This window comes from Fringilla coelebs (genome assembly GCF_963513975.1).
Source record: "Fringilla coelebs genome assembly, chromosome: 1".
NCBI classification, from domain to species: domain Eukaryota; kingdom Metazoa; phylum Chordata; class Aves; order Passeriformes; family Fringillidae; genus Fringilla; species Fringilla coelebs.
Window position 1 is genome coordinate 114,344,257 of NC_140028.1, and position 25,722 is coordinate 114,369,978.

The 25,722-nt window shown below is 36.3% G+C and overlaps 1 protein-coding gene across 4 annotated transcripts in view; it reads left to right on the forward strand.

Moving 5' to 3' along the window:
• TOP2B (DNA topoisomerase II beta) overlaps nt 1–25,722 on the forward strand; it is a 61,531-nt gene that overhangs the window by 4,534 nt on the left and 31,275 nt on the right. For all 4 annotated transcript variants that reach the window (XM_084216010.1, XM_084216008.1, XM_084216011.1 and 1 more), the window contains exons 2-10: nt 13,427–13,600; nt 14,281–14,371; nt 16,311–16,374; nt 17,590–17,735; nt 18,140–18,237; nt 19,645–19,857; nt 19,937–20,110; nt 24,537–24,638; nt 24,719–24,856. In XM_084216010.1, coding sequence (XP_084072136.1) covers nt 13,427–13,600; nt 14,281–14,371; nt 16,311–16,374; nt 17,590–17,735; nt 18,140–18,237; nt 19,645–19,857; nt 19,937–20,110; nt 24,537–24,638; nt 24,719–24,856 — 1,200 coding nt within the window. The remainder of the gene's footprint in view (nt 1–13,426; nt 13,601–14,280; nt 14,372–16,310; nt 16,375–17,589; nt 17,736–18,139; nt 18,238–19,644; nt 19,858–19,936; nt 20,111–24,536; nt 24,639–24,718; nt 24,857–25,722) is intronic.

Here is a 25,722-nt window from a genome sequence, read left to right on the forward strand (position 1 = left end):
GCAGATATGGTCAACAATATGAACAAATCCGAATGAAGTCTTCTGTTTTTGGAAATAAGCGTACTGTCCTAGAGATGAACCGAGGGTAAATGGTCCTTTATCCTTTTTATTGCTGTTCATTACTATGCTGTTCATTTCAAAGGAGGAATAGGTGGCTGAAGTTCTTACTCCTGAGTCCTTTAGACCTCTTTAGTTGCCTCTCCAGACCCAGGTTAGAGCTCAGAATTAACTTTCTGTTCTTTCAAATTCTTTATCTGGATCGGGCCTTCTGTTTCTCTGCTGGCTGCAGCTGGACTAGGACGCAGTTGTCACATATGTAACACTTGTTACATGTGCTGTTAGCTTGTCTTATCTTTCCTCTACTGCGCTGTGGTGTCTGCAGAGCAGGTGGGGTGTGGGGGAAAAGTCTTGTGTTGTTGCCAAGCCTTGTGCTCTTCTCTTGCTTTATATGAGTGTCCGTCTTTTGCTATTATGATGACCAGAGAACTGGGAGGTTTCTTGTCCTGTGTGTCCTTACCCTCCCTCCCCCTCCTTTTTTCACAGTTATACAATGAAGGGAAGGTCAGACCTGAAATATTTTCCCCAATGTATTGATACTAATATTTACTTTTGTTAAACAGAGTATGTTTTGTAGGCTTTGAGCTTTATAGTTACATCCAACAGCTGAGGGGAAGCAGCATTCCCTTCTGTAGTATTTCTGATTCTGCTGCCCTCAAGGAAGCAGTGCTGTAAAGAGATGTCATCACTTCCCTGGGTATTCCAGCACCAGGAGGAAATGTTTGTGGCTCACTTGGATGAGTCAGACACAATAGTTCTGAAGAGGGATTCCTCAGGTGTTTTGGTTTGCCTGACAAAAAAAAAAGTGGTTGCTTCTTATCCTCTACCCTCCACACCACCATTCATTAAATACTTTTGTTGTCCAGTCTTCTCCTTGTCAGCGTGCTGAATAATGCAGGATCAAAGAAGTGATAGAGGTGATATCAGGTGGAGGCTTGGTACTGGAACACGACTGGGGCCACGTCTTTGCCCGCAGCTGAGCCAGTCCCACAGCTCAGGACGTGCATCTGCACCCTCTGTATTCCGAGCTGGGAGGAAACCTTTTCTGGCATAGGTGAAAGAGTGATGGATGCATAGGAGTGGGGAGCTCAATTGTAACCAAGTCTAGGAAGGGATGTATATCTCAGGGTTTGGGGAGGAATTGATTTTAGAAGGTTTGTGGGCAATTACTTTAGGTGTTCAGGGAGGAAAGGTGTACGTTTGAGTACGTGCCCTCTGTTAATATTTGACCTGTGAGATTTGTGTGTGTGTACATTTAATTTCTAAGATGCCTGTGGCTGTATTGGGCCAGTAGGTGAGGAATTGCTTTATTTGGACAGATAAAGTAACCTTTCCAAATAACAGACATACAACTAGTCTAAGATAGACACCTTATGTCTAAAAAAATTACTGATTATATTTAGTATTTCATTTGCATTGACTTGATTTTTCCAGAAGTAGGTTTTTACCTTGCATCTAAACTGTCTTGTGTGTCTATGTGCAAAGGCAGTCTGCAAATGCATGTTTATGTTTCAATTAATGAAAAGCAGCACATGTGATTCATAGCTGATGGATGGGAGCAATTCCATCCCTGGGAGTGAGTTTTAATTTTTTTTATATATATACATATATGTATATATATACACATACATATGTATATATATACACACATACATATGTGTATATATGTATATATGTGTGTGTATATATATGTATGTATGTATGTATGTATATGTATATATGGGTATATGTATTATAGATTATATACAGAAAGCTTAAGAGTGAAAACTGTTACAGAAATCTTAATTGTCCTCATTTGAAACAGTAAATTTCTTGCAAGCCACCTGCAGTGAAAATATTATTCTGCATTAAATGGGCACTTTGTGAATGTTTTCAAACGCAGATTGAGAAAAAAATACATAGTACTATATGTGTATAACTGTGTGAAGACATCTCTTTTGAAAATTGCATGCTTGGAAGCATAGTGGTGTCTTTTTAAGTACTTGTACTGGGACACAGGTATTTTGGAAGAATTTATTTTAAGGCTATTATTCCAGATTTAAAGTAAATTCTAAATCAAGGCATATAAAATGTTATTACATAACTTTGAAAATAAATACTAAAATCTGAACTATGTTTCAAGTTCTGGTGATAAAAACAGTGTCAAGATGAAACGCCACATATTTATTTGCGTTGCAAATATAGAAGAAAACTGTTTCTTATAAGTGAAGTGATAAAGCAGCTTTTAGTAATTTTTATTCAAAAGTGTTTCCTAGCTGTATTCTTCAGGTATTTCAGGTATGAGTACTCAAAATTGCTGTAAAAAGCAGGAAAATATTCCTCCCCTCCTTGAAAAGTGAGCATCAGATATGCTGTTTTTAAAATTTCACTGTGATTGCAAATGCTTTTACTCTTATGAACTAAGTCTTTTAAAGTTGTGTTTTGAAGTGAGTTGTTAACTTATTCTATGATATCAGCTCATCGAGTTTTGTTTAATAAAGCTATTTTAATATCCTGTCTGAGTCTCAATGCAATTCCAATTTACATAGAAATACAGTTTGCCACTGAAAGTAAGCTACTACTTCTATTTTTTTTATATTTTGTGAAAATGACAAATCTGTGTTTTTCCTTACACTATGCACATATAGCAATTTTAGTGGGTTTTTTCAGCAAATAAGCAAAAAGGTGTTAGCCAAGTTAGTGTAAAATCTACTTGACTAGAACACATTTGAAAGGTTCAGACTTAAACATCAGATCTATATTTTCCTTTGGACATAATTTAAAAAGCTACCTTAAAGGGGGAAAAAAAGGGAAATATGTAAAAAAGGATTAAAATGCTTAAGCTACCTTTTTCTTTTCTGATTTGTGAAGTAGAATTGCAGTTGAGATATAAACAGTCCTCCTCTCATTGATACCATGTCTTGATTTTTTTTTGCTCTTTCTTAGTGAATGAGTGGGCCTAGTTAGTCTTGGGTTTCCTGTTCCTTCTTCAGACATTGGAAACTTATGAGAAGAGCAAATGTATTGAAAACTGGGCAAATGTCTACCTTAGTGAGGTGCCAAGAACTCACACCATCTTTCTCAATCTCTGAAGGAATCTTTAAGGAGAGAGCAAGAAATAATATTTTCTTGTCATGACAAAATACAGGAGCCATAAGATAACAGTGAGAAGTTATTTTCCTATAAATCAAAAGAAGCTGAGATAAAGTAGAGGAAAACAATAATAATAAAAAAAAAGCTCTTGCAACCAGATAACTTGATATGTAATATTTCCATAAGAACAGTTAGAATTCTGGGTCATCCCCTAAGCAGGGCATCTTTACTTATGAGAAATGGACAGCGTGAGCCTCATTGGAGATATTTCCAGCTGCGTAATCCACGGTAGCTCTGGGCTGTTTGGAGTTTTTAGGGACAATAGTGTAGTAGTGTGTGAGCATTTCAGCCCTGTGTTTTATTCTCCAGTTGTGTGCCATGGTATGAAGGTACAAGAACGGCAGGGTGTCTGGGGAAAAATAACTTTGTCTCAGTCCAGCTGATACAGAGAACTCTGCTGCCTGAAGTCATCCAGGCTGTTGGTCCAAGCGTCAGCACCGAGCTTTTTGTTGGCTGAGGTAGTGTTTTTTGTCATGCTCTGTAGTGATCCTAACTTATCCACTGCTGTTGTGTTAATGCATCGTCCTGAAAACTTTGAGGTGTCTTGTCACAATCTTGGAGTAAAAGGGAGGCAAGCTGCTTGGGGGAGAGCAGTTGCAAGAAGTGAGGCAGTTATTCTTTTTTTGGTATTAAGTAGATCCAGAAAAGGGTTTTTCTTAAACTCTCAAATAGGAGACTGTACAAGCATGTTAGAAATTGGCTGGGGGCAGAGGAAGAAGTTCCTTACTGATTTGCTGGTGAAGACAGAGACAGATGGTCCAGATGCTTGGGAAAAAACGACCCTACAGTTTTATCATGTTAACCTGCCCTTCCTGATATTAGTTAAGTCCTTCAGAATATGCCATGTAGACTTTCTTCTTTGCCAGCTGAGTGATAAACATGCATGTCAGGTAACAGAAGGGTGATGAAAATGCAAAACAACTTAAAAATTAATCTCAAAATATATTTGAAGTTATTTTATGAGTCTTTTATATGGTACCTTTTATAGAGAGCTTGATTCTTCTGCCTGCCAAGTCACAATTCTTAAATAGCAAATTAAAGGGTAGAGTTTTGATGATCTTCAAGATTGTCAGCACTTTTAATGAACAATCCTGAAAGACTTTTCCTAATGACTTCTGTAGGAATGTTGTTGTGGGAGGATGAGTGGCTGAGGAAGAGAGGGGAGTTTTGGAACAGCATTAAGGGTTTATTGACTCATTGATGCATCTGTTTTCCTCCTTCTAAATTGCTGTCAATGTCTGGAAAACCAACCCTCTGTTCCTTTCTCATGGAATTTACTACAGGAGTGAGACTAGAATTTGTAGTATATTTATGAGGCTTATAAAACGTTTCAAGGCTTGTAAAATCTCCAGAGGAGGAGTAGATGTTGCATAGTAGGAGCTAAGCAATTAAACTCAAGCAACTTTTTTTTTAAGGAACACTGGATTCATATTTATTTTAATGTTGCAGAAAAAAAAATAGATTTTTAAACTAGAGAAGACTAGAAAATGTGTCTGTGTTACCGTAGATGCTTCTAATTATAAAAAAGTAGTTTTTAGTGTGGACCAAATGTAGTATGAGGTATGAATGTGTAGAGTTTGTTCAATGTTTGGAACAGATTTTTAAAAGGAAAAAAGCTCATTAATTTTCATTTATGTGGTGCCTTGTTTTAAGTAAATATGTTGCTAATGCTTCTCTGGGGAAGGTTGCAGGGAGGAGACTTCTAATAGTTTCTACTGATCGTATTGCACTCCTTTTTAGAGCACCATGTGTATTAAAAGTGTGAAAAACCCATGTATCACAGTCAAGGTGGTTTAGTATTTCAGTGGAAAGTAGACAGGCAAATACCATAAAGCTGTGTTATTATAAACAAATTCTAATATACTGATGGCTGTTAGATTTGTGAGAGTCTAAGAATTTGCTTCTCTTGTTCAGCAGAGGATTGCTTCCCACTGAAGAGTGCAGTTGGATAAGTAACCTCTGAATGATATTTGGGCTCTCCTCTATTACTAATGTAGTGTGAGTGGTAGTCCTGAACCTAACCAGAAACCTAACCAGGGTTTGGGGTGCTCTGCAGAATGAAATCTTCATGTATGCCTGTTAACATGAGCTCAAAAACTACCCTGTTGGATTTGTTCTCTCCGGGTGCTGTCTTGCAGCATGAGTGTCTTGAATGTTGCCTTAGTCCTGCCCAAAGTTTTTTCTAAAGTTTGTTTGTTAATAATGAAGATAGATCAGCAGGGAAAAAATACCTTGCGGTGTGGTATGGGTTCAAGCTGGCTACAGGACCCAGAGCATCTGAAAGAAAATATCACAGTGCTGATGTGATACTTGACATACAGCCTGTGTGGGTTTCAAAGATTTTGTTTTTCAGAAGCAAAAATCTGTCAGGATGTAGCAAATAATCCTTGCAGTTGGGTAATGGAAATGTGCTGGGATTCTGGAATACTTTCACAGTGCTCAAACTTGTCATTCAGTAAAGCCTTAGGAAAAGGTCAAGGATGTGGGAAACACAGTTATAAAGAGGTGCAGCCAGATACTGATAACCTGAAGTTCAGATGTCAGAACCTCAAACTTTTTGATTTCTTGGCTGGCAGAGAGTTTGTGTGTGAGCTTGCTGGTGAAACAGTGGACCAAACAGATTTGGGGATTCTGTCATCAAACAGCTTCAGCTGTCTTTACCAGAATCTGTAAGAAAACAGTCATAAGGTGTCTTAAAGTATAATATTAATAAATTCCTTTTTGTGTTAGTGTTTTTTCCCTTGTTTGTCTCTGAATTTTAGCTGGAAATAAGAGATTCTTAAAGATTATTTTGTTACCAGATCATCCATGATGTACTTTTTGATACTGTGTGAGCAGTAAAATGTTTAGTATTGGAATAGAACTTGTCAGTGGATAGACAACTAAAAAATTTCAGACCCACAGAAAAATCTAGCAATAAAATTCAATTTAATGGTCATCATGCAAGGGCAGATGTTAGTCACCTGCTTTTAAAGAACATGGTAAAGATCAGGATCTAAATGTATTGCAGGTTGTGTAGAAGCCTGTGCCAAATAAAGCATGACCGTTGCTGTACTAACTTAATATGACTGAAAATGAATTCATATTTAAAACAATATACATCATTTTCTGGTCAGAAGTAATTACAGTGAGCGTACATATTTGCACAAAGGTGTTATTCTTCAAAAAAAATGGTGTTATTCTTCAAAGAGAAAATCCCTAAATTTTTATTTAAATATTGTGTGCCTCTACACTGTGTATTAATCATCCTAAAATAAAAATGATGCTACTTTTATGGTGTTTAGGTATTTACTAGGAAGATGAAGGTCTGTAATTCCAAGGGTGTCATTCCATCATGCAGCTAAGCAATCTAGCAATACCTGTTGAAAATTGTGGGGTTTTTTTAAACCATATTCTCCTAGCTGTATGTTTCTGCTTCTTTCCTTGCACCACTAACTTGTCTGATTCTCTAGCAAGCTTGTTCAGAAAAGTGAGCTAGTAGACAACTGGTTGCTTCTGGTTGATGAAGAATGGGGAGAAGCTCTGTTTGCTCTCTGAACCAGATTGATGGGAGGTGGATTTGATTCCACTGTAAGGAACGGAGGGGGGAAGAAAGAAAGAAATTTTGCCCTTTGGGCAGCAATTAATAGTTTTGGTTTTCTCTGACAGGGAAATCTGACCATTCTGAAGCTATTCCATAACTGGATCATCATCACTAAACTATGTAATGTGATGGTTTCAGAGTCCAGAGTGAAGTGTCAGAATCAGGGGATTAAAAAAAAAAAAATTAGGAATTTAAAATGAACAGATGGATTAGTCTCACTGGTGAGACTAATTCTGTGAATTATCAGCTTTGGGAAGGATGTGATAGAGAGATTTAGTTCATGTCACTAATGATATGCGACAGTCTATGGAAGTTTGCTGTGGTAAAAGGGAACTGTTACTTTTGTGTGTTTTCATCTTGGCAGGAGAGCCCAACCATTTGTTAAACACAGCAGGAGAGTGGTTTATTTTGAAACTCCCTCCAGTTTTGTTTGCATGGTGGGAGGTATTCTCAGCCAGAGTTTTCTTTGGGAAGATTGCAAAATGTTTAGGTAAAATTGTATTCCTTGTCAATATTTTTAGGACAAGAAGAGGCCATTATGATCCAATATGGCACACAACAGTCCAAGTGCATGTTATCTATAGAATTCAATAGTAATTATCATAAGGCACCTATACACTTTCTTTTTTTGTAGATATAGTGTATCTCCCTCAGAAGAGGTAATCTGTGGATTTCATTACTTAATTAACCTCCCAAGGTTTTACAGCTTAATTACACTCAAAATTTACTGTCTTGTCCCACTAAATGTGCTTATCCTACATTTTATTTAAGGAAATGTAGGACACATGGCATGTACTTTTCTAAATTGTTATGTCCCAGGGCTGCATTTGCCTGTTGAGGAGTATGTATCAGGAGTATTCATTATATGGAGTAGTTTTATGAGTTTAAGGCAGAAAAGACAAAGCCAAAGGGAAGGAAACTTCTTGTTCACCTACATATTCTCTTCTAGGCTCATTTATACTCTGCCAATGTAGAAAATGAGCCCTTTTCTTGCCACCTAATAGGGATAAGAAGGAACGGGCAGACTGAAGAAAAATGGTTTGTTAGTGTTGTTGTGTGGAGATATTTTGCAGAGGAGGAAACTATGACAGTGACCAATACAAATTTAAGTTTGTGTAAGTGGGGAGAGACATCAATGTTAACATTTTTCAGGTTTTTCAACTTTCTATGGTGTGGAATTAATTCTACTTAAGTAAGAATAAAGCCTTCACTTAAAGTAAGGAGTCAAAGCAAGGATGTATATTCCAGCTATGGCAAGATTAAAACTGATGATGAAACCTGCCTTCTTTGTTGTAGCTTTGTGTTATTGTGTCTTTAGATAGAATAGCTTTTCTCTGGTGCTGCCAAACTGTCTAGATCAAGTGTGTGTTAAGATTTAGCTGTATCAAATACAGCTGTTTGCAGCATAAGTAACCAAACTCAGCACGGTGGCTCGAAATGCAAAGAAAGATGACATGACCTGGTTTTCATTACAAAAAGGCAATAAAAATCTCTAACTTAATATGGATGTCATACATGCCTTGTTACACACAGAAATGTCAATGGGTGAGAACACAACACCAAAAAAAAAAAAGGCAAAATGTGAAGAAAGAAGATGCCAAAGCAGGATATGTAGGATATGTGAGTTCATGGGTTGAAGGTAGACAGTAAAAGCCGTGTTGCCAAACTGTTGTCTGTCAGCAGCTGCTTGGGTTCTGTCTGTGGAGATCACCAAAGGAAAGAATTACTGCAGCTTTCACACAGTACTAGATAAATTCATGGCAAAAACACCTTCAAAAGGGAAGCTCTGCAGACATTTCAGTCATCCTGGGGAAAGCAGTTGCCATGATAAGACCTGGTTGTGACAGCATGCACGGTAGTCGTGATGTGGTAACTTGTGCAGCAATTGCTGTCACCTGAGGATTGGGGTTTTTCTATCCGTTGTCACTATGCTGTGTTCAAGAGCATGTGGGAAGCTGGCACCATCAGAGTTCCCTGTATAAAGTTTGACTGCATGTCTTTGAAAGAGGATGAAGAGTGCAATAGCTTGTAGCTTTCCAAACTACTTAAGCATGGTTGTCTTGCTGACTTACCCATATGTGTGTATTTGTCATCAATCTGGAGGGTTAGAAAGTCCACAAGATCAGTAAGAATTTGTGATGTCTTGAATGTCACAAGAGCATTGGGAAAGCCATGTTCTGTGTCTAAAAAAAAATAATAATTAAAAAAAAATTGGCAACATTAAAATTGCAAAGCAGACCTTGACCATTGGGTAACCTGTAAACAAACAAGCAAAAAGCAGTCTTACTGTGAAGCAGAAGACTTAAGCCTTTTGTGACACTTGGTTAATTCTCTTTAGGGGTTTTCTCATGAAACAACAGCTAATGCTGTTTTGAGAAGTGTTATTGAAGCTTTAACAATATGAAGATCTTTCATACAGGACAGAATACAAAAGGCATTCTTGAGACAGTTCCAAAATATACAGCAGCGATTGTCAGTTAAACAGCACTGTGGTTAAGTGCTTGCCCAGTTTAAAACAAAAAAAAAAAAAAGAAAGGCAGGGGACGACTTTCCTGTTGCATTTATTTGTCTTTTAAGTAGTAGAAAATCAGAAGTTGAAAACACTTAAAGTATATTTTGCTTTTTTATCAAGGAACACAAAATGTGAAGACTGTGGAGGATATTTGTGTCCTTAGATATCTATCCTGTGTTTGGTGATGAAGATTTTCTCTTCTTTGGAATGAGTTCTAAGTATCACTTGAACTCTAAAAATGTCCATTTGAGATGGAGATAAAGATATTCAGAATTGGTTTTCTGGGTACGGCACAGCCCAAAATGCTTGGCCTGGGAAACTGCAGTTCTGTGGACTTCTGATCCTTGCATACCTGCATAATTACATTAATTGGTAGAGTTGAATACTTTTGGGCTTTTGCTTTTATGCTAGTGTTTGAATAGCATGCTTAATAAGTTCTGAATGTTTATAACACAAGGGGTTTTTGCATGCAGAATATGTATGATTCTTGAAGTATTGTATGAATAAAATCATACATCGTGAATAAAGTCTGTCCTCTATGACAATGAAATGAGCGTTTAAGCTTGGCATACTTTTGTGGTGTCTTAATAAAAACTATAGCATTAAAGTTCATTGAAGTTTTTTAAGACTACTTTTTTACTTTTTTTTTAATTTTTAAATCATTGAGCAGAAAGAAAATAGGTTTTGCTGATCCTTTGTGTATTTTTCTCCTGTCGTGTTCCTATGAGTGTGTTATAAACAATAATGGATGTAGGTGTCCCAGGGAGTACAGTAGCAGAAGATCCTTAGTAGTGCTGTCCTACAACAAACCTCAAGTGTCCCCAAGAAGGGACACTTCTGCAGGGCTAGCTCTTTTTAGGCAGTAGAGTTTGTTTAGGAGTGACCTCCCTTGTCTGTCAGTGTGACAGCAATCTGAAAGTAGCATTTCAACAGAAGATAGAGTTTAGATACTCTGCATTTATTATTGATAAATTGGAAAGTATAAACTCCTCTAAGCTGTCAGTAAGACTTTCGCTGGAAAGCAGAAATGCATTTCCTAGCATTGTATTAACTGCCATAGCTTGTGGAAATCCCTTCCCAGTATTCTATTCTGTAATTTTTCCCAATGTAGAGCTACTTGGTCACAATCAAATGGACTTCTGCTAATCTTCTGACTCGTACTCTACTTGTCCCATAGCATTTTTGCTATTGGGGGTAGGAAAATTGTAGCCTAAATTTTTAGGCTAAGGTTTAAGTTCTCACTTTGTGTTAATGTGTTTGCCGAGTTGTGATGCATGGTTAGATCCCAGTCCTCGCACAGTGGATGAGTAGAAGCATTTTGGAGAGCTGTCTCAGAACAGTCCTGAGAATATAGTACTGATTTACATGTCAGCTGAAGAACTATCATGTGGTAACTGCCTATCACAAACTTCCCTGAATGTAAGAACTTCTTTTGACCTAAGAATTGGGAGCGAATGGAACAGTTCTGTTTGAACAAGATTTTAATGGTCTTTCCACCTGGAATTCTTTTGCATTCTAGATCAATTGCATCTCCCCCTTACATTTTTTCCAACACTTATTTAATCTGAGAAATATTATATAATTTGCCTGCTAGTCACTGGTCCCTTCAGAGCAAGTAAAACAGTGTTAACTGAGCTGTGGGACTAGTAAGTGAGCTAAGGGTAATTCCTATGAGATATGATGTCAAAGATGGTAATAAAATAAAAAATATTTATATATATGTACAGTGAAACTCATTGGAAGCCTGGACATCATTCACAGAACTACTTCAATGGAAAAAAAATTATGTTGCAACTATTGGCAATGCTTCTGTAGTAACAATTCTTATTCTTCCTCTTCCATGTACCAGTTTAATGCATCTATTTGCAAAGTTCTGTTCATTTCTGTTTGCTTAGTTGATCCACAGCTAATATTTTTAGCGTGATGGTGGCAGGGTTATCACAGTTTGCAACCAAACAACTGTGAAGGCTAAATTAACTTGGATACGAAAGCCCTCTAATCACCCATGTGATTTTGCAACTTCCCTGTTTGACAGAAAATGAGATAGACTCCAGAAGAATAGTCCAGAAGAAGGAGGGCTAGTGTGGTTCCAACTCTGCTGTGTGTAATCCTGGTGCCAGATTGTGAGGTTCCCTGGGTTTTTTCCCCTTTTCCTCTGGATGCTGTCAGATACAGGAGTAGGTAATAGAGAATTTTGTTCTCATTTGGCATATTCAGGTTTACTTGTGGCCAAATAATTGGTTGTTGTCGTCACTGTTGCACACAATCTGCCTCTCTCAAAGTTCTGGAAGTGTGCTTCCTAGATTTCCATAAATAAACTAGAAAAGTGTGATCTCTAAATCTGGAGGAGAAAGGTAATTTCCCGTGTTATGAATAGACATAAATGCTCTATTCTTGTGCTGGCTGGGCTGGGAGGGGGGAGGTATAGAGGCATCAAGGCCTGAGTACTAGAAGCTGGAGAAGATAAATGAGATTAATATGTGGAGAATTGTGTGCTATAGGTTGGTGTCTGGCCTTTTTGATTCTGCTGAAGTTGGTCATGTGAGTTCAGTATCCTTTGCTCCTTTTTTCCTGAGGATTTATGTGCTTTCTTGCCCTTTGCTTTCAGTGCTATCTGAGGCAAACAAAAGCTAGATCGAGGGAGAAGTGATTGTATTTCCTTTGGCCACAAAATTTGCAGGGTGACTGGTTAATTGAAGTTGGAGTTTAGCTTTTATTTACTTTATATAGACCCATACTGGAAACAGATAAATGGGAGGGAGAAAATTTGCCTGAGTGGCAAGTGGGTTTTGCCCTCATTATTTGTCTTGTGATGGTTTCTACTGGTCATCTAACACCTGCTTCAGAGTTGATAAAGCCCCTCTGAGAGAAGGAGGCAATTTCAGGTACTGGGTGGGTGGAGACAGAATTTCTTATATCTTCCTAAGCCAGGCAAATAAATCATGTGAGTTAAAGTTACATTTACTGGCATTTTTAAGATAGTTCAGATAATTGCAATTTATAGATAGGAATGCATACTGTAAAACATCATTACTAGTCTCTTTGTAAGCTTTTACTGTCTCAGAAGAGGGCTAGTTTTTGTTTGGTTGTTCTGAGGTTAACATTTTTTATGTGGTTTTTATTCAATGGCAGGGAGGTATCTATCAGGATAAATTGCCGAAAGTGCACCAAATCTCTTTATCTCACCTCCCTCCCTATCCCAAAGTGGGTTAGTTTACCATAAAACTGTTCTTCAAGGTGTTTTTCATAAAATCCAGACAGATTTGGCTTGAATTCTGTTTAAATTCCAACATTAGCCTATGTGATTCTCTCTTCTCACAGTCCTTGGCTTATTTAATAGAAGCATAGAATGACCTGGGTTAGAAGGGACCTTAAAGATCATGGAGTTCCAACCACCTTGCCATGGTCAGGGACACCTCCCACTAGACCAGGTCACTCGAAGTTCCATCCTGGCCTTGAATACTCCCAGGGATAGAGCATCTACAACTTCTCTGGGCAACCTCTTCCAGTGCCTCACCAGCCTCACAGGAAAGAATGTCTTCCCAATATGTAATCTAAACCTACTCTTTCAGTTTGAAGCCATTCCCACTTGTCATTCCTCTATATGCTCTTGTAAATAATGTGTCTCCTTTCATCATAGAGCATTCTGGGATTGTATCAGGTTTGATCACTTCAGTAGAGAATGTAAATTACAGTAATTGAGAAGCCAGTAGGAGAGGCATTATAGTGTTTAAGTCCTGCTGAATGAATTGTCCAGACTATAATGTAAAAGTGTAGTATTGCTGTTACCATTTGGAACAGTATTCAGTGGTTTGGATTCAAATGCTTGTACACAAAATGGGTGTTATAAATACTTAACCTGAAGGATTGGGTGCCTTTTGTGCTGTTGTTTCCTTATTTTCGTATGTTGTGCTTAGTAAATTGCTGAAGGTTGAATATGCAACAATTTGTTAAGGATCTGTCATGTAATCTGTTGGTTTTTTTCTGTTGCAAGGATAGCTTTATCTTAATAGATCTGAAAACTTAACATTTAAATTACATGACAAGTTTTGATTGTAATTTAAATCTCTGTCAGATTTTGTTTATATCTCAAGAGTGACAGATTGAATGAGGTTGATTGTTGGTTTGGTTTGGTTTTTTAGACATTATTTGATAATCAGATGAATGCTTCAAAGAAGGAAGACTCAGAAAGCATTAATAAAAATGACACTTCAAAGAAGATGTCTGTTGAGAGAGTTTATCAGAAAAAGACTCAGCTTGAGCACATCCTCCTCCGTCCAGATACCTATATTGGGTCAGTTGAACCCTTAACTCAGGTAAGTGTCAATAATTTACAGTCATAATGGTTTTTGTTGTTTTAATGAGAAAATGTCTGTTATGGTTATTAAATAGATGCATCTCTGTTTTTCACAGTTTTCTGAATTAGAAGGTTGAAAACTGTGGTCTTGTTTATGTATGCATGTGTAAGAAGGGGATAAGACTTGCTTTAAGGCATTTAGTGCTTGGTTCATCTGAAAAGATAGGATCAAAAAGTACTGAAATCCAGTCAAAACACAAACACCTATGTGGGTGAGCAGCACTGTGTGTATAGGTCTGTGCTCACAAACATGCTTATGTGCACACAAATATATATGCATATTTGTAAGTAGCATTCATACTAGGTGCAAAAATGCTTTGGTCTCTTGGTTTAGGTAGAGAACAGAGAATTTAAGCCTCCTGCTGGCACTTTCTGCAATTGTTTTTGTGAAGTTGTAAATTGCTTTGAACTTCACTGTCTGTACTGTTGGGAGTTCCCTGTCAAGCAGAAAATAATGGATTTTCATTATGGAATTCTTTGTGAGTACTGCTATAACTTCTGCAGACTTCTGCTTTTGTCTTGTATGGCTGCAGTAATCAGACTGTAAGAGGAAAGTTCCTGAAGGAAATAGATCTTAGAGAATCATAGGCTGGTTTACCAAGACAGTAAATACTTTTATTTTATTTTTTTCCCATGTAGTTAATGTGGGTTTATGATGAAGATGTAGGAATGAATTGCAGAGAAGTTACCTTTGTTCCAGGCTTGTACAAGATCTTTGATGAAATTCTTGGTAAGTATTTTTAACAATAATACTGGCTAAGCATTGTGGAGTGCAAGCTTTTCTAACCTCTCAAAGTACATCAACTTGTATCTAAGTTTAAATCCCAGACTTGAGTCCTGCTAAACTATAAAGCATAAAAATTTGGTGCATTCTAGAATTATAGAACAGTTTAAAAGGGAAGAGTTTTCAGCTGAATTTGTAAGAAAAATTTAAATATTTGTTACTGCATGTCCAAACTAGATCGTGCTTTATGATCAATATTGCTACAAGATTTTTAATCTGTGAAGTGTTATTAGGGCTATAATTTAAATTGACATTTGAAAGAAGATTATTCATCTGAAAGAATGCAACTTCTGAGATGTCTGAGTGTTCACTTAGATCATCCTTTCATCAATCATTAAAACTTCCTCCTTCTCTGCAGAGAGATAGTGGTGGTAGTTTTCATGGATCATTTCTAGACTTCATACAGTTTTAAAATAAATGAGTATCATACTGGCATTAAAAAGCACTGTGACTGAGGCACAAAAAAAATATTTTTAGAAAATTTTGTCAGAACTGTGAGTTACTGTGACTTACTAGTTGATGATACTCTGTTGGTGGCCCGCACACACTAATCATCAGTAGAGGTGGGAAATACCTGAATACTGTGCTGTCTTCTGAACCGATCTAATTGACATGAAATCTTGGACTTATGAGCTTTTATGAAATTCTGTTTAAAGGATTGGTAGGACTACCTCGTAAATTAAATTATGATCTACTGAGGCCAGTTTTGTCGTGACCTTCATTTGGTTCACAACTTTTCCACATCTCTAAAATTGCTTTACAGCATTGTTGTCTTTGAGGCAATGCATCTTTACCAGATGGAAAATAATACTTAATATTTTTCTATATTATTTTTAACTTATTACTTAATTTGATAAGCATGGGAATGAAAACCTTTAATCGTTTCTGTTTTGAGTGCTGCCTCATAGATCTAAGTTTTTTGGCTTTTCATGTTAGTGACACCACTTCCATATTGTCCCATTCAGAAGGAAGATCATATTCTGACATTATTGTAGCACTTCATGGCTTATTGCTTCTTTATGAAGCACTGATAAGTGCTCCAGAGAATATGGTTTGAGAGCTAGGGGACAGTGTAATAAAATTATGAAAATGCAACATTTTAGCTATGCGTGCTTTTGAATTGAAACTTCATGATTTTAGCAAAAGCATTTTAAAATATCTGATCTTACTGAGGTCCTTGTCAGCTGTTAAGATATTGTGGTATGGCGTTTTGGAGTTTCACCTTCATCTGTTTCATGGATGATGAGACAGAAACTGAAAATGTCTGTAATGTGTTTTCATGTTTAGTGGCCACAATCACATTTCTGCTTCCTGTAGTTCATACACACTGCAGTGCAATTTAACTAAATTCTGATAAGTGTTAATTTCCATTTATCCTTGTTTTGATCCTAAACTGTGTAGACTGTTAGTTACATGTCTTGCAGGCTCTTTAAAGAGAGCTCTTGCTGCAGTCAAAATACTCCTTAATAATGTCACTTTTTTGGTGGGTTTCCATGTGTCTGGTGATGCAATTAGTTCCTAGGGTTTTTCACCTACATGCTGCAGTGAATATCCAAACAAGAACAACAAGAGAAGAATGAAGTGCTCAGTAAGTTAAGAACAGTTATGAGCTCACAAAATACACTTCTATATTTATTTCTGAGATAGTCTAACTTCTAGAAATAGAATCAGTAATTATAAGACGGTTGAAAAATATCTTCTTGTAGATACTTAGTTATATTTATAGACACCAGTGCTAAGATACAAAATATATACAAAGAGCTGCCAGATTAAGAAATACCTGAACTGTTGTAACTGGTGGTGGAATATGCATTATATCAGTTTTACAGACCCAGAGATTAATAATTGCCTATAAAGTGTTAATTTGTGCTACTTTGTTTCATAGTAAATGCTGCTGACAATAAGCAGAGGGACAAGAATATGACTTGTATTAAAATATCCATTGATCCGTAAGTAAAAGCATGTTTTCATTTGCTTTCCCTGCCATTGCCACTGTAATTTAGATTTGTACAAATGATTTTACTAATGAAATTGAATTTCTTGAAAACAGAATATTTTTGGAATTGTTTCCATTAGCCTCATATTTTAAGAGGTGAATTAAAAGTTATCATTAAGTGCTACCGTTCTGAATTTATAATAATTGCTTTCCTTAACCATTTGTTAAGGTTTGAATGAAACTTAAAACCAGAAGTTCATAAAATTTAAGATAAATTTAAATTAGCAGTGCATAACTATAGCCCGCCAGGTTTTTTATAAATCCTAAATACCAGCTTTGAGGTTTTGTAACACAGTTTTGTCCCTCTTGAACTTCTGTGTTAACTCCTTTAGCATTAGGATAAGATTGAATTAGTCATATGTATCACACTGAAACTTCATATTGCAAACACATCATTACCATGTCTTTTGAAACTGAATACCCGAAGAGATAATTTCTGGTAAGAAGTACCGTATTTAAATAGTTGCTGATTGGGTTCCTTTAGTAGTGCTTTTTCAGTGACATTTAACTGAATAATCAATTATTTAGAAAGCTAGTTTTCAGACCTAACCTTTAGGTTAAAATGCTGAGAAGCGATTTTTCTACTTCCATCATGGAGTGGGAGGGAAATTGTAAATGTGTAAATTTGCCTGACCTGTTCTGATTTTGAACTCTCTAAAACTCAAAAATGAAAATCCTGTGTAAGAGCTAAAAATATTAATGATGCCGGATATTGATGGATTTTGGCACTGATACATAAAATAAGTCACAATATTTATCATAGCTCAGAAATAACACCTTTAAACAGATGATAACTTGTCTGGATGGACTTCAATGAAACATTAAAAGCTACATCTCTATCTTGAGTTTAATTCTGTCACTAAGTGTCAGACTCCTGATGCAGTTCATGTTGACAGTGAAAGCTCTTCAAATAGATTTTTTGGGGTTATGATTGTATGAAATACTGTCATGTATGGACAATTAAACTCCTTCTTCCAAGACATCTAATAAGCAAAAATAAGTGGAGTTTTTTGTAATTAAAATAGTTGGAGCTCTAAGTAAATGTGGTAAGAATATGGTCTTTTGCTATATTTTTATGTAGTTATTTTATTTACTGTATTTAAACAGGTATGCAGAAGTCTGTTTTCAAGATTGCATTCATTTGCTTAATGTCTTCACTATTTTCTAGGGAATCAAACATTATCAGCATATGGAATAATGGAAAGGGGATACCAGTTGTGGAACACAAAGTAGAAAAAGTATACGTACCTGCTTTAATCTTTGGGCAGCTACTAACGTCCAGCAACTATGATGATGATGAGAAAAAAGTTACAGGCAAGGCTATTTAATGTGCTTTGTTTTATTCAGTTATGCCATTGTGTGACACTTCGGTATGCTTCCCCTTCTTAATTTTTGTATTTATTTTCTGTTTCATAACAGGTGATTACTCAGTCACCATTACTTTAGCTCTTTATTAGAGTAAAAAGACTTAGGGACTTAAGATCTTACTTTTTCTTTTTTAATACCAATATTTACAGAGAACTTTACATTTACATCTCTAATGTCAGTACTCAATACTGAGTGACAAACGACATACTTCTATATTTTAATTGTAATGTATGTGAGTATTTAAACACTTCTGCTCCTGAAATGCAGGGAAAAATAAATTGGATAGATTAGGATATGGTTTATTATCCTAAATTTAAACTGACCCTAGTTTACTAAATATTTTTTTTCAGGTGGACGCAATGGCTATGGTGCAAAACTTTGTAACATATTTAGTACAAAGTTTACAGTTGAAACTGCTTGTAAGGAGTACAAACACAGCTTTAAGCAGGTAAAGAAGTGTTCAAGGCTTCTGTCCTTTTTTTTTCTGTAGTTACAGGCCTTAAAATCAAACACATATATTTCAGGAATGTTTAACAAAATGGATAATTTCTCATTCAAAGGGATGTGTAGAATTTGCACGCTAGGTTAGTTCAATTGGTAAAAATTGGTATTTCTATATGTTAGGCTTTTTGGGTAAATTAATACTTTCTTTGGACTGTTTGGTGACTAAAACCCACCAAATTTCTGTTAAAACTAAAGTATATTCATGTACCTGTGGAAAGGAATATAGTCAGTTGAAACATTTTGAAATTGCTGTTGTATGATTTGTCAAAAAGAATCTTTCCACTTAGCTATGCAAACATGGAAGCAATTATCTGTGTAATTTTGTATGGTGGTAAGAAGATTTTTCTGTCATGAATTTATTAACTAGCCCCATGTGGACTTAAGTGCAAATCCCTCATGTGAACCCATTGCTCATTGTTAGCATACAGACCAAGAATGTGATCAGATCTACTGTATATAGCTTTGAAATGGCCACCTTTCTAAAAGTTTAAAGTACTTTGGCAGAATATTAGATACCAAAGTTCCTTGGCTTTACAGTCTTTCCTAGCTGGGGGCTTTCTTCTCTTACTTTCTGGACAATTAATTAATTTCTGGTCATGCTGTCATATCAATACATAAATAATACACTTAATCTGTTATGCCTGTCTCTTAAAAAGTGTAATATTTTATGCTGACTGCCAAAGGGCTAATTAATACTGGTTCAAGTGTACTTTTCGAAAATGACTAAATGCTTTATGGCTTTAAGTGCTACGTTTGCAGTATTTTCAAAATCCGTGAAAATTTATTAGAACTGGACTTTGATATATGCTGTAAGCAGATGTTCTGCTTGATCATGCAGATGTGCCCATGGTCTTAAACAGGGAATGATACAAGATTCCTGAGTCAAATCTGAACACCATGGGTTTTTGGGGTTTTTTTTGGCACACTGCACAGCCACCAAGATGCTGTCTTGGAGACTACTGAGTCTCTGCACAGGGACTAAAAAGCCTCTCTGTAGAGGTGTGTAGTAGATTGAAGGTGTTAACCGGATGTCGAACAAGGACTGTAATCCCAGCTCACTTGTATCTAATTTTGTAAGTTCTGTGGGAGGCTCCATTTGCATTAGAATCATGTCCATCAATGTAATAATACCTGCATGTTTCCAGAAACCACAAATATGCTGTCACCTATGCTTGTGCTTACCTCTGTAAATCGATTAACTTTGTGTAGTGTTTTACCAGAGGAAATTTCTAAAGGAAGTTTGTGAGCTTTTTCTTGTGTAACTGTTGCAATCCCAGCATAGCTAGAAAAGGGAATAAAGGAGGAGGATAATGTGTTGTAAACTAACATCTAAAACGTTTTGTTTCCAAAGACTTGGATGAACAACATGATGAAGACCTCTGAACCCAAGATTAAGCATTTTGAAGGTGATGACTACACATGCATTACATTCCAGCCAGATCTGTCTAAATTTAAAATGGAAAAGCTTGATAAGGATATTGTGGCCCTGATGACAAGACGAGCGTATGATTTGGCTGGCTCGTGCAAAGGAGTCAAAGTCATGTTGAATGGGAAGAAACTACCTGTAAGAAAATCACTTGATCTACATTGAGTGTACTGAGTATTTGGTGCAGAGGGTAGTGACTGTTACCTGTTACTTGTAGGTAAATGGATTTCGCAGCTACGTAGATCTTTACGTTAAGGACAAGCTGGATGAAACCGGAGTCGCGCTCAAAGTCATCCACGAAGTCGTGAATGAACGATGGGATGTGTGCCTCACTCTGAGTGAGAAAGGGTTCCAGCAGATCAGCTTTGTAAATAGTATAGCTACCACAAAGGTGAGTGCTTAGATCAAATGGTACAGAAGGGAAATGATAAAATGCGTGCTGAGGCTATGCCCAGTCAGGTGTTTGATAAAACAGTGAGTCTGGGTTGCTATAAATAAATAAATGAGGTAATCCACTGCATGAGAGGAGCTGGCAGAGCAATTGGATGCAATCAAAATACATTCATAGCAGTATTTCTACATAAACACTAGTTTTGAAAATGCTAGTAATCATTGTTGGTGATACTGGTATATTATGTGAGCATACATAGTGTTGAAGAAAGTGGAACAAATTTATTTCTTCATTTTTAACACATTATAATAAGCTAATTCTAAAAGTAAGGTTAAAAAGTGTACAAACACCTTTAAAGCTACCAGTAGCAAGTTTTGGAGGACAAAAACGGCTTTTGGTGTCCTTGAGAAATGGCTGTCCATTTATTGCTTTATGATGAAAAAATTGCCCTGAAGTGTTGAGATTGATTTTATTGGTGGATCTTCGAGATTGATTTTATCGGTGTATCTTCATAAGGATACCTAGGTTTTCTTTGCAACTATAGTAGCAGTGATATCATAACAAAGAAAGATCTTAAGTTATGCCAAAGTAGCAATGTGCTCAGCATACTAAATAAAGTACAGCTCGGTGCTTCTCATCTTGGGGGCATGGTCAGGCAGGAAGGGCATCACCTGAAATCAACCAGCATAACTCTTATTTACACCCTTTTGGCATGAACCAGGTTTAGGGATCTGTGGTCCACCATGGTGAAAAAAATGTCTCTGTCATTTATGCTCTTCACAATTGCACTGGATAAGTGCCCTAACACCTAGGCAGTTAAGTTGTTAACTCTTACTAAACAGTCTGGTTATTAGAGGTAGCACATCTAGTAAGCTGGATTTAACAAGACTAGACCAAGTAGTCCTACTAACTGGTGAGACTGTTTCTAGATAATCTTAATGGTGAGCTTTCCGAAAAATGGGAAAGATAAGAATTGTTAGTCAGACACTTTGAAGCCTCTCTTTGCTCACATCTCTATTGAAAGAGTCAGAAGAAAATTCTAATGGTAGTACAAATGGTTCATAAGCACCTGTGGCTACACTTAGTCCAGCAGGTGCCCAGAAATGTCAGTTTTGACCTTGGTGTTAGCCAGTGTTTGGTGGGACATAATTTTTATTACATAACTTCTTTTTAGTCAATCTCAGTGAAGCTGAATGAATGTTCTGTGGTAACAGGGCAGGTTTGTTTCATTGTAGAATATTTACTTTTTAAGTTTGCATTGCAATTAAAAACTTTGTCAGAACTAGGGATGACAAATCAGGTAGTTGAAAGGTTACGACTTTGTTGTACTTCAGGCCTCTTTGTGCAACATAAAGAAGAAAAATAACATGACCCTAAAGATGTGTATAATACTTTTATGAAGAAACTGGCAATGTGGAGAAACTTCATTATGGTTGATACCAGGCCAAAAAAATTGTTTGGGAAAATGGAATACTTCCTGATTCCTAAATAAAATAAATTGCATACATTTACTCCAACGATTTTGAATTTTACTCTTTTGGATTAATTTTCACCATCATGCAGTTACACATACATTGTTATTATATATTCTTTTGGAAAATGCTTAGGAGAAGGTCTGTGTATTCTTCAAAAGTAAGTGTTGTAATTTCTAGTTTTCCCCACTCTCTCAATCCATGTGTGTTACTGGGTGTGGGATGTTGGGGCAGGAACCCCCTCACCAGCAATTGTTGAGCAGCTACCCAGTGATGGGACATAATGGGTAGTAATTACCTGCACTGGCTGCCTGCCCCCTTAGCTGCTAACAGGTGAGCAGCTCATGCTAGATGTTAATTGTCACTGTTTGCTGACAGCTTTTTGTTTCTGCATCTGGATAAATTTCACCCAGCTGTAACTTTCCTTCACCTTTTTTAAACTTGCTATAATTCCACGTAAGTTTTTTTTTTAGGTTGCTGGCATGGTGTTTTTTGAGGGGTGTTTGGGAGGTCAGGCAGTATTTTGAGGTACAACTCCCTTGTTTAGTTCTTGTAAATTTGTTACCTTTTTCAGCTCCCCATTTAATCAAAGTTTTGCAATAGCAGGCCACCACAAAATTCAACTTCAGGCTATGATACAGCACTTGAGAAAAAGTTTATAGCTATTAACATTTGTGCAGATAACCTTCAGTGAGACTTGAAAACTGATTAACTGTGGTCTTCTTAAGTTCTGAATTTCAAATAGTAGCTGTGGCAGAAATTGTAGTAGAAACTTCAGCTATTGACATAGCAATCTAATGCTGTGTATATGCTCTAATATGGTGGCACTGCTAACTGTAACTCTACCAGTCATTTTAGTAGAAATGTTCAGCCAATACATTTGCAGTGTCAGAAGGTAGACTTGCATGGAGAGAGAATCCCAGTCTGCTAAAATTTTCTGGAGTTCAGCAAGAAGTTCAGGATTATTTTAGATTTCAGATTTATTTTCATAAAATAAATATCATTTTTTAAAATGGAGAAGAAAATAGGATCTCAATTGTAAAACTAATTGGATTAAAACTTCAAATTTATAGTTAGCTTCTGAATTTTTCTATCATATAAACCATTTATCTGCCCATAGAGTTTAGATGTAGCTTACCTCCAAATCGATGGAAACTGCTGGCTATGAGAAGAATAGAACAGTATGTAGGAGGCAGTCAAAGCTTCATTTTTAAGATTTTTGTTAGCACTTAATTAGATACCTTAGCATCCTGAAGTTTGCAAGACATGGATTCCATCATTACCTTCTGGAAAAAGTAGGTTATGCAGTTCTTGCTCTCTTTCCCCATAATTCAAAAGTTGTAATAATCTTTGGCAGCCCTCTAGATTCAGAGGGTATTTTTACCTTTGTGTCTTGTAAGGAGTTGTTCTGACAGCTGGGGCAGTTCCAGGCTGTTCTGGTCCATTTGCCACCTGCTGGTGAGATGGTTGAGAAGGTCCAACTCTGAGCATCCCTCACACAGCTGCTTAAGAATGGACTCAGGAATGGGGAACTGCTGTAATAACTAGTAAATTGCTGGTTTTCTTGGCATGTCAGATGCTACTTTTAGCAAAATTTAAAAAATGCAAAAGTTTTAAATGCAAAAATATATTGAAATGTTCCCATAAGCATAAATTTTCAGTAGTGTGATGAGTAAAAGAAATGTATTTCAAGATTGCCATTCAAGTGTGGAATGATTCTGAAACGTGTAATTTGATATTTTCCAGTAATAGCTTTTCTTTACAGTTTGGAAATGGATTTATTTTTCTTTAAAGTGGCAGGATATTGATAGATCAGCTTTCCACTGAACTCTCCCTCTACTGAAACTCTGTCATCCATATGTGGATAAAAACAGTTGTGTTTTAATTTTGGCAGTTTTTGAGGTTTCGATGTGGGTTTTTTGTTTGGCTGTTTTCTTTAGAAGAAATGCCATGAGAAAAGGCTTTGCATGGTGCTTCTAATGGTTTGTGTTGCTGGTTTAGTAGATGACTCTAGGAACTGAGAGAAATCATAGATGGTTTCTTTGAAGTGCAGCTACTGGTTTGGTTATGACTAATAATATTTACTAGCTTAACCATTTTGGTTTTATCTACTCTTGTTTTGTTTTTTTTCTTTTTTTTAATTTAATTCTCTGCTTTCTTCATGAAGCTGAGAACAGCTGCTATCCCATCAATTCAACTTCTTTACATCTTCAGTCTTTTCACATGCATATTCTGTCTTAAAATGTAGAAACCTAACTTTTGGGGTTCGATTGCTAGTTGTTTTCCTCTTTTTGGCTGCTGTTTATTCTTGGTTTTGTTTTCTCTTATCTATCCTATACTTCCTCATACCTGTCAAGAGCTTTTTTTCCCTCCTCAATTCTGTTTTAAATACAGCTTTAAAGAGTGAGGGTTTTTCTGTTTGTTAGTTTATGATGAATTTCTCCATAGACAAGTGTTCTTTGTTTTGCCTGCCCTAATGCAGATTGTTCTAAACAGGAACCAGTATTTAGTCTGTATTTTTGTAAGGTGCTAACTGATCTAAAGCAAAGGTGATCTGTGTAAAACATGGAATGTTGAGTTAGGTATGTTTTCATTTTATGGGGTGTACCTGCATCACTCCACTTTTTCATTACATGATTTTAGTCAAAGTGATATGAACTTCCTATGACAGCCACTAGAATGTAACATTTTATTAATGTTCTGGCTTTTTTGTCTACAAATTTAAAGGAAGGTATTTGAGTAATTAATCAGTTGACTTCTGTCATCCTCACTTGAATGAAGGCTTAATCACCCGGAAAAGCCAGATTTTTCTATCTTATGCTGCTATTCAGTGTGCACGGATTTCTCTACCAAAGTATGACTTCAGGAATTTTGTTAATACAGCTAAAAACTATTAGGAAATTTAATGGTTATTTTGTTTATTATTTGGGTTTTTTTTTTCTTCTCTCATTCAGGGTGGTAGGCATGTTGATTATGTGGTGGATCAGGTTGTGGGCAAACTGATAGAAGTGGTGAAAAAGAAGAATAAAGCTGGAGTTTCAGTCAAACCATTTCAGGCAAGTAACTTTATGCAAAAATACTGAAAAAGGTGAATGTGAGAATTTTGCTGAGTAAATGGTTTCTGTGTTTTAAACAGGTGAAGAACCATATATGGGTTTTTGTTAATTGCTTGATTGAAAACCCATCATTTGATTCCCAGACAAAGGAAAACATGACATTGCAGCCTAAAAGTTTTGGGTCCAAGTGCCAGCTATCTGAGAAATTTTTTAAAGCAGTAAGTAAACCTCTTTTTTTGTGAAGTGGTAATTAATACACTGGACCAAATGTGTGTATGTTCTATAGCAGAAGATTAGTTATAGTTCGCTGTGGTACTGCAGTGACATTTGCATACTGGGGAAGTGGGATGAAGGAATGTCTGTTCATTCTGTGGTCTTAATAATGGATGCAGTGACTGTGTTTTGATTGTTGCCCTGTATTTAAAAGTGAGCTTCACCTGATCAACTTGTTTCTTGGAGATTCTGGCATTTACATTGGTAAATGAAATGAATTTGACTCTTTAAATCTAAACAAGGTCCTTGATCAATATTTTTTGTGTTAAAATATTTTTCTGAAGTTGAGAATATTGTCTGCCTTACTCTTTGGTATCAGTTCTATTCTGTTTCACTGGAGTTATAAGAGAGGGAGAGGATATTTCACATTTACTTGTTCGTGCAGTAATAAAGGAAATGCAAAATGGTGCATGTAGTATTCAAAATGATCATTATTGTCAGGAAGTAAATTTAAAAATTATTCTGCAGATGGGCTAAGAATTGCTGTTCTAAATGAATTTATTTGTAGAAATACATCTGAGAGGTTTTTCCTCTACTACATTTTCATAAAATGAAGGAAAGCTAGAATTCTGCTAGCCAGAACTCATTTTACTAAGTCCTATTTAATGCCAGTAGCCTTAAATGAAACTCCACTAGTGAGGAGAACAGTGCCACTGCTAATACTCCTGGCATCAAAACTTTACTGATTGTATAGTGATTTATTCTTCTAATTCTGTGTTAGGGGTGACATTCCTATAGAATTTAGTGGAAAAGAAAATAACACAACAGTTTTGTATAACAAAATCTGAAGAATAAATACACATTGTATTAC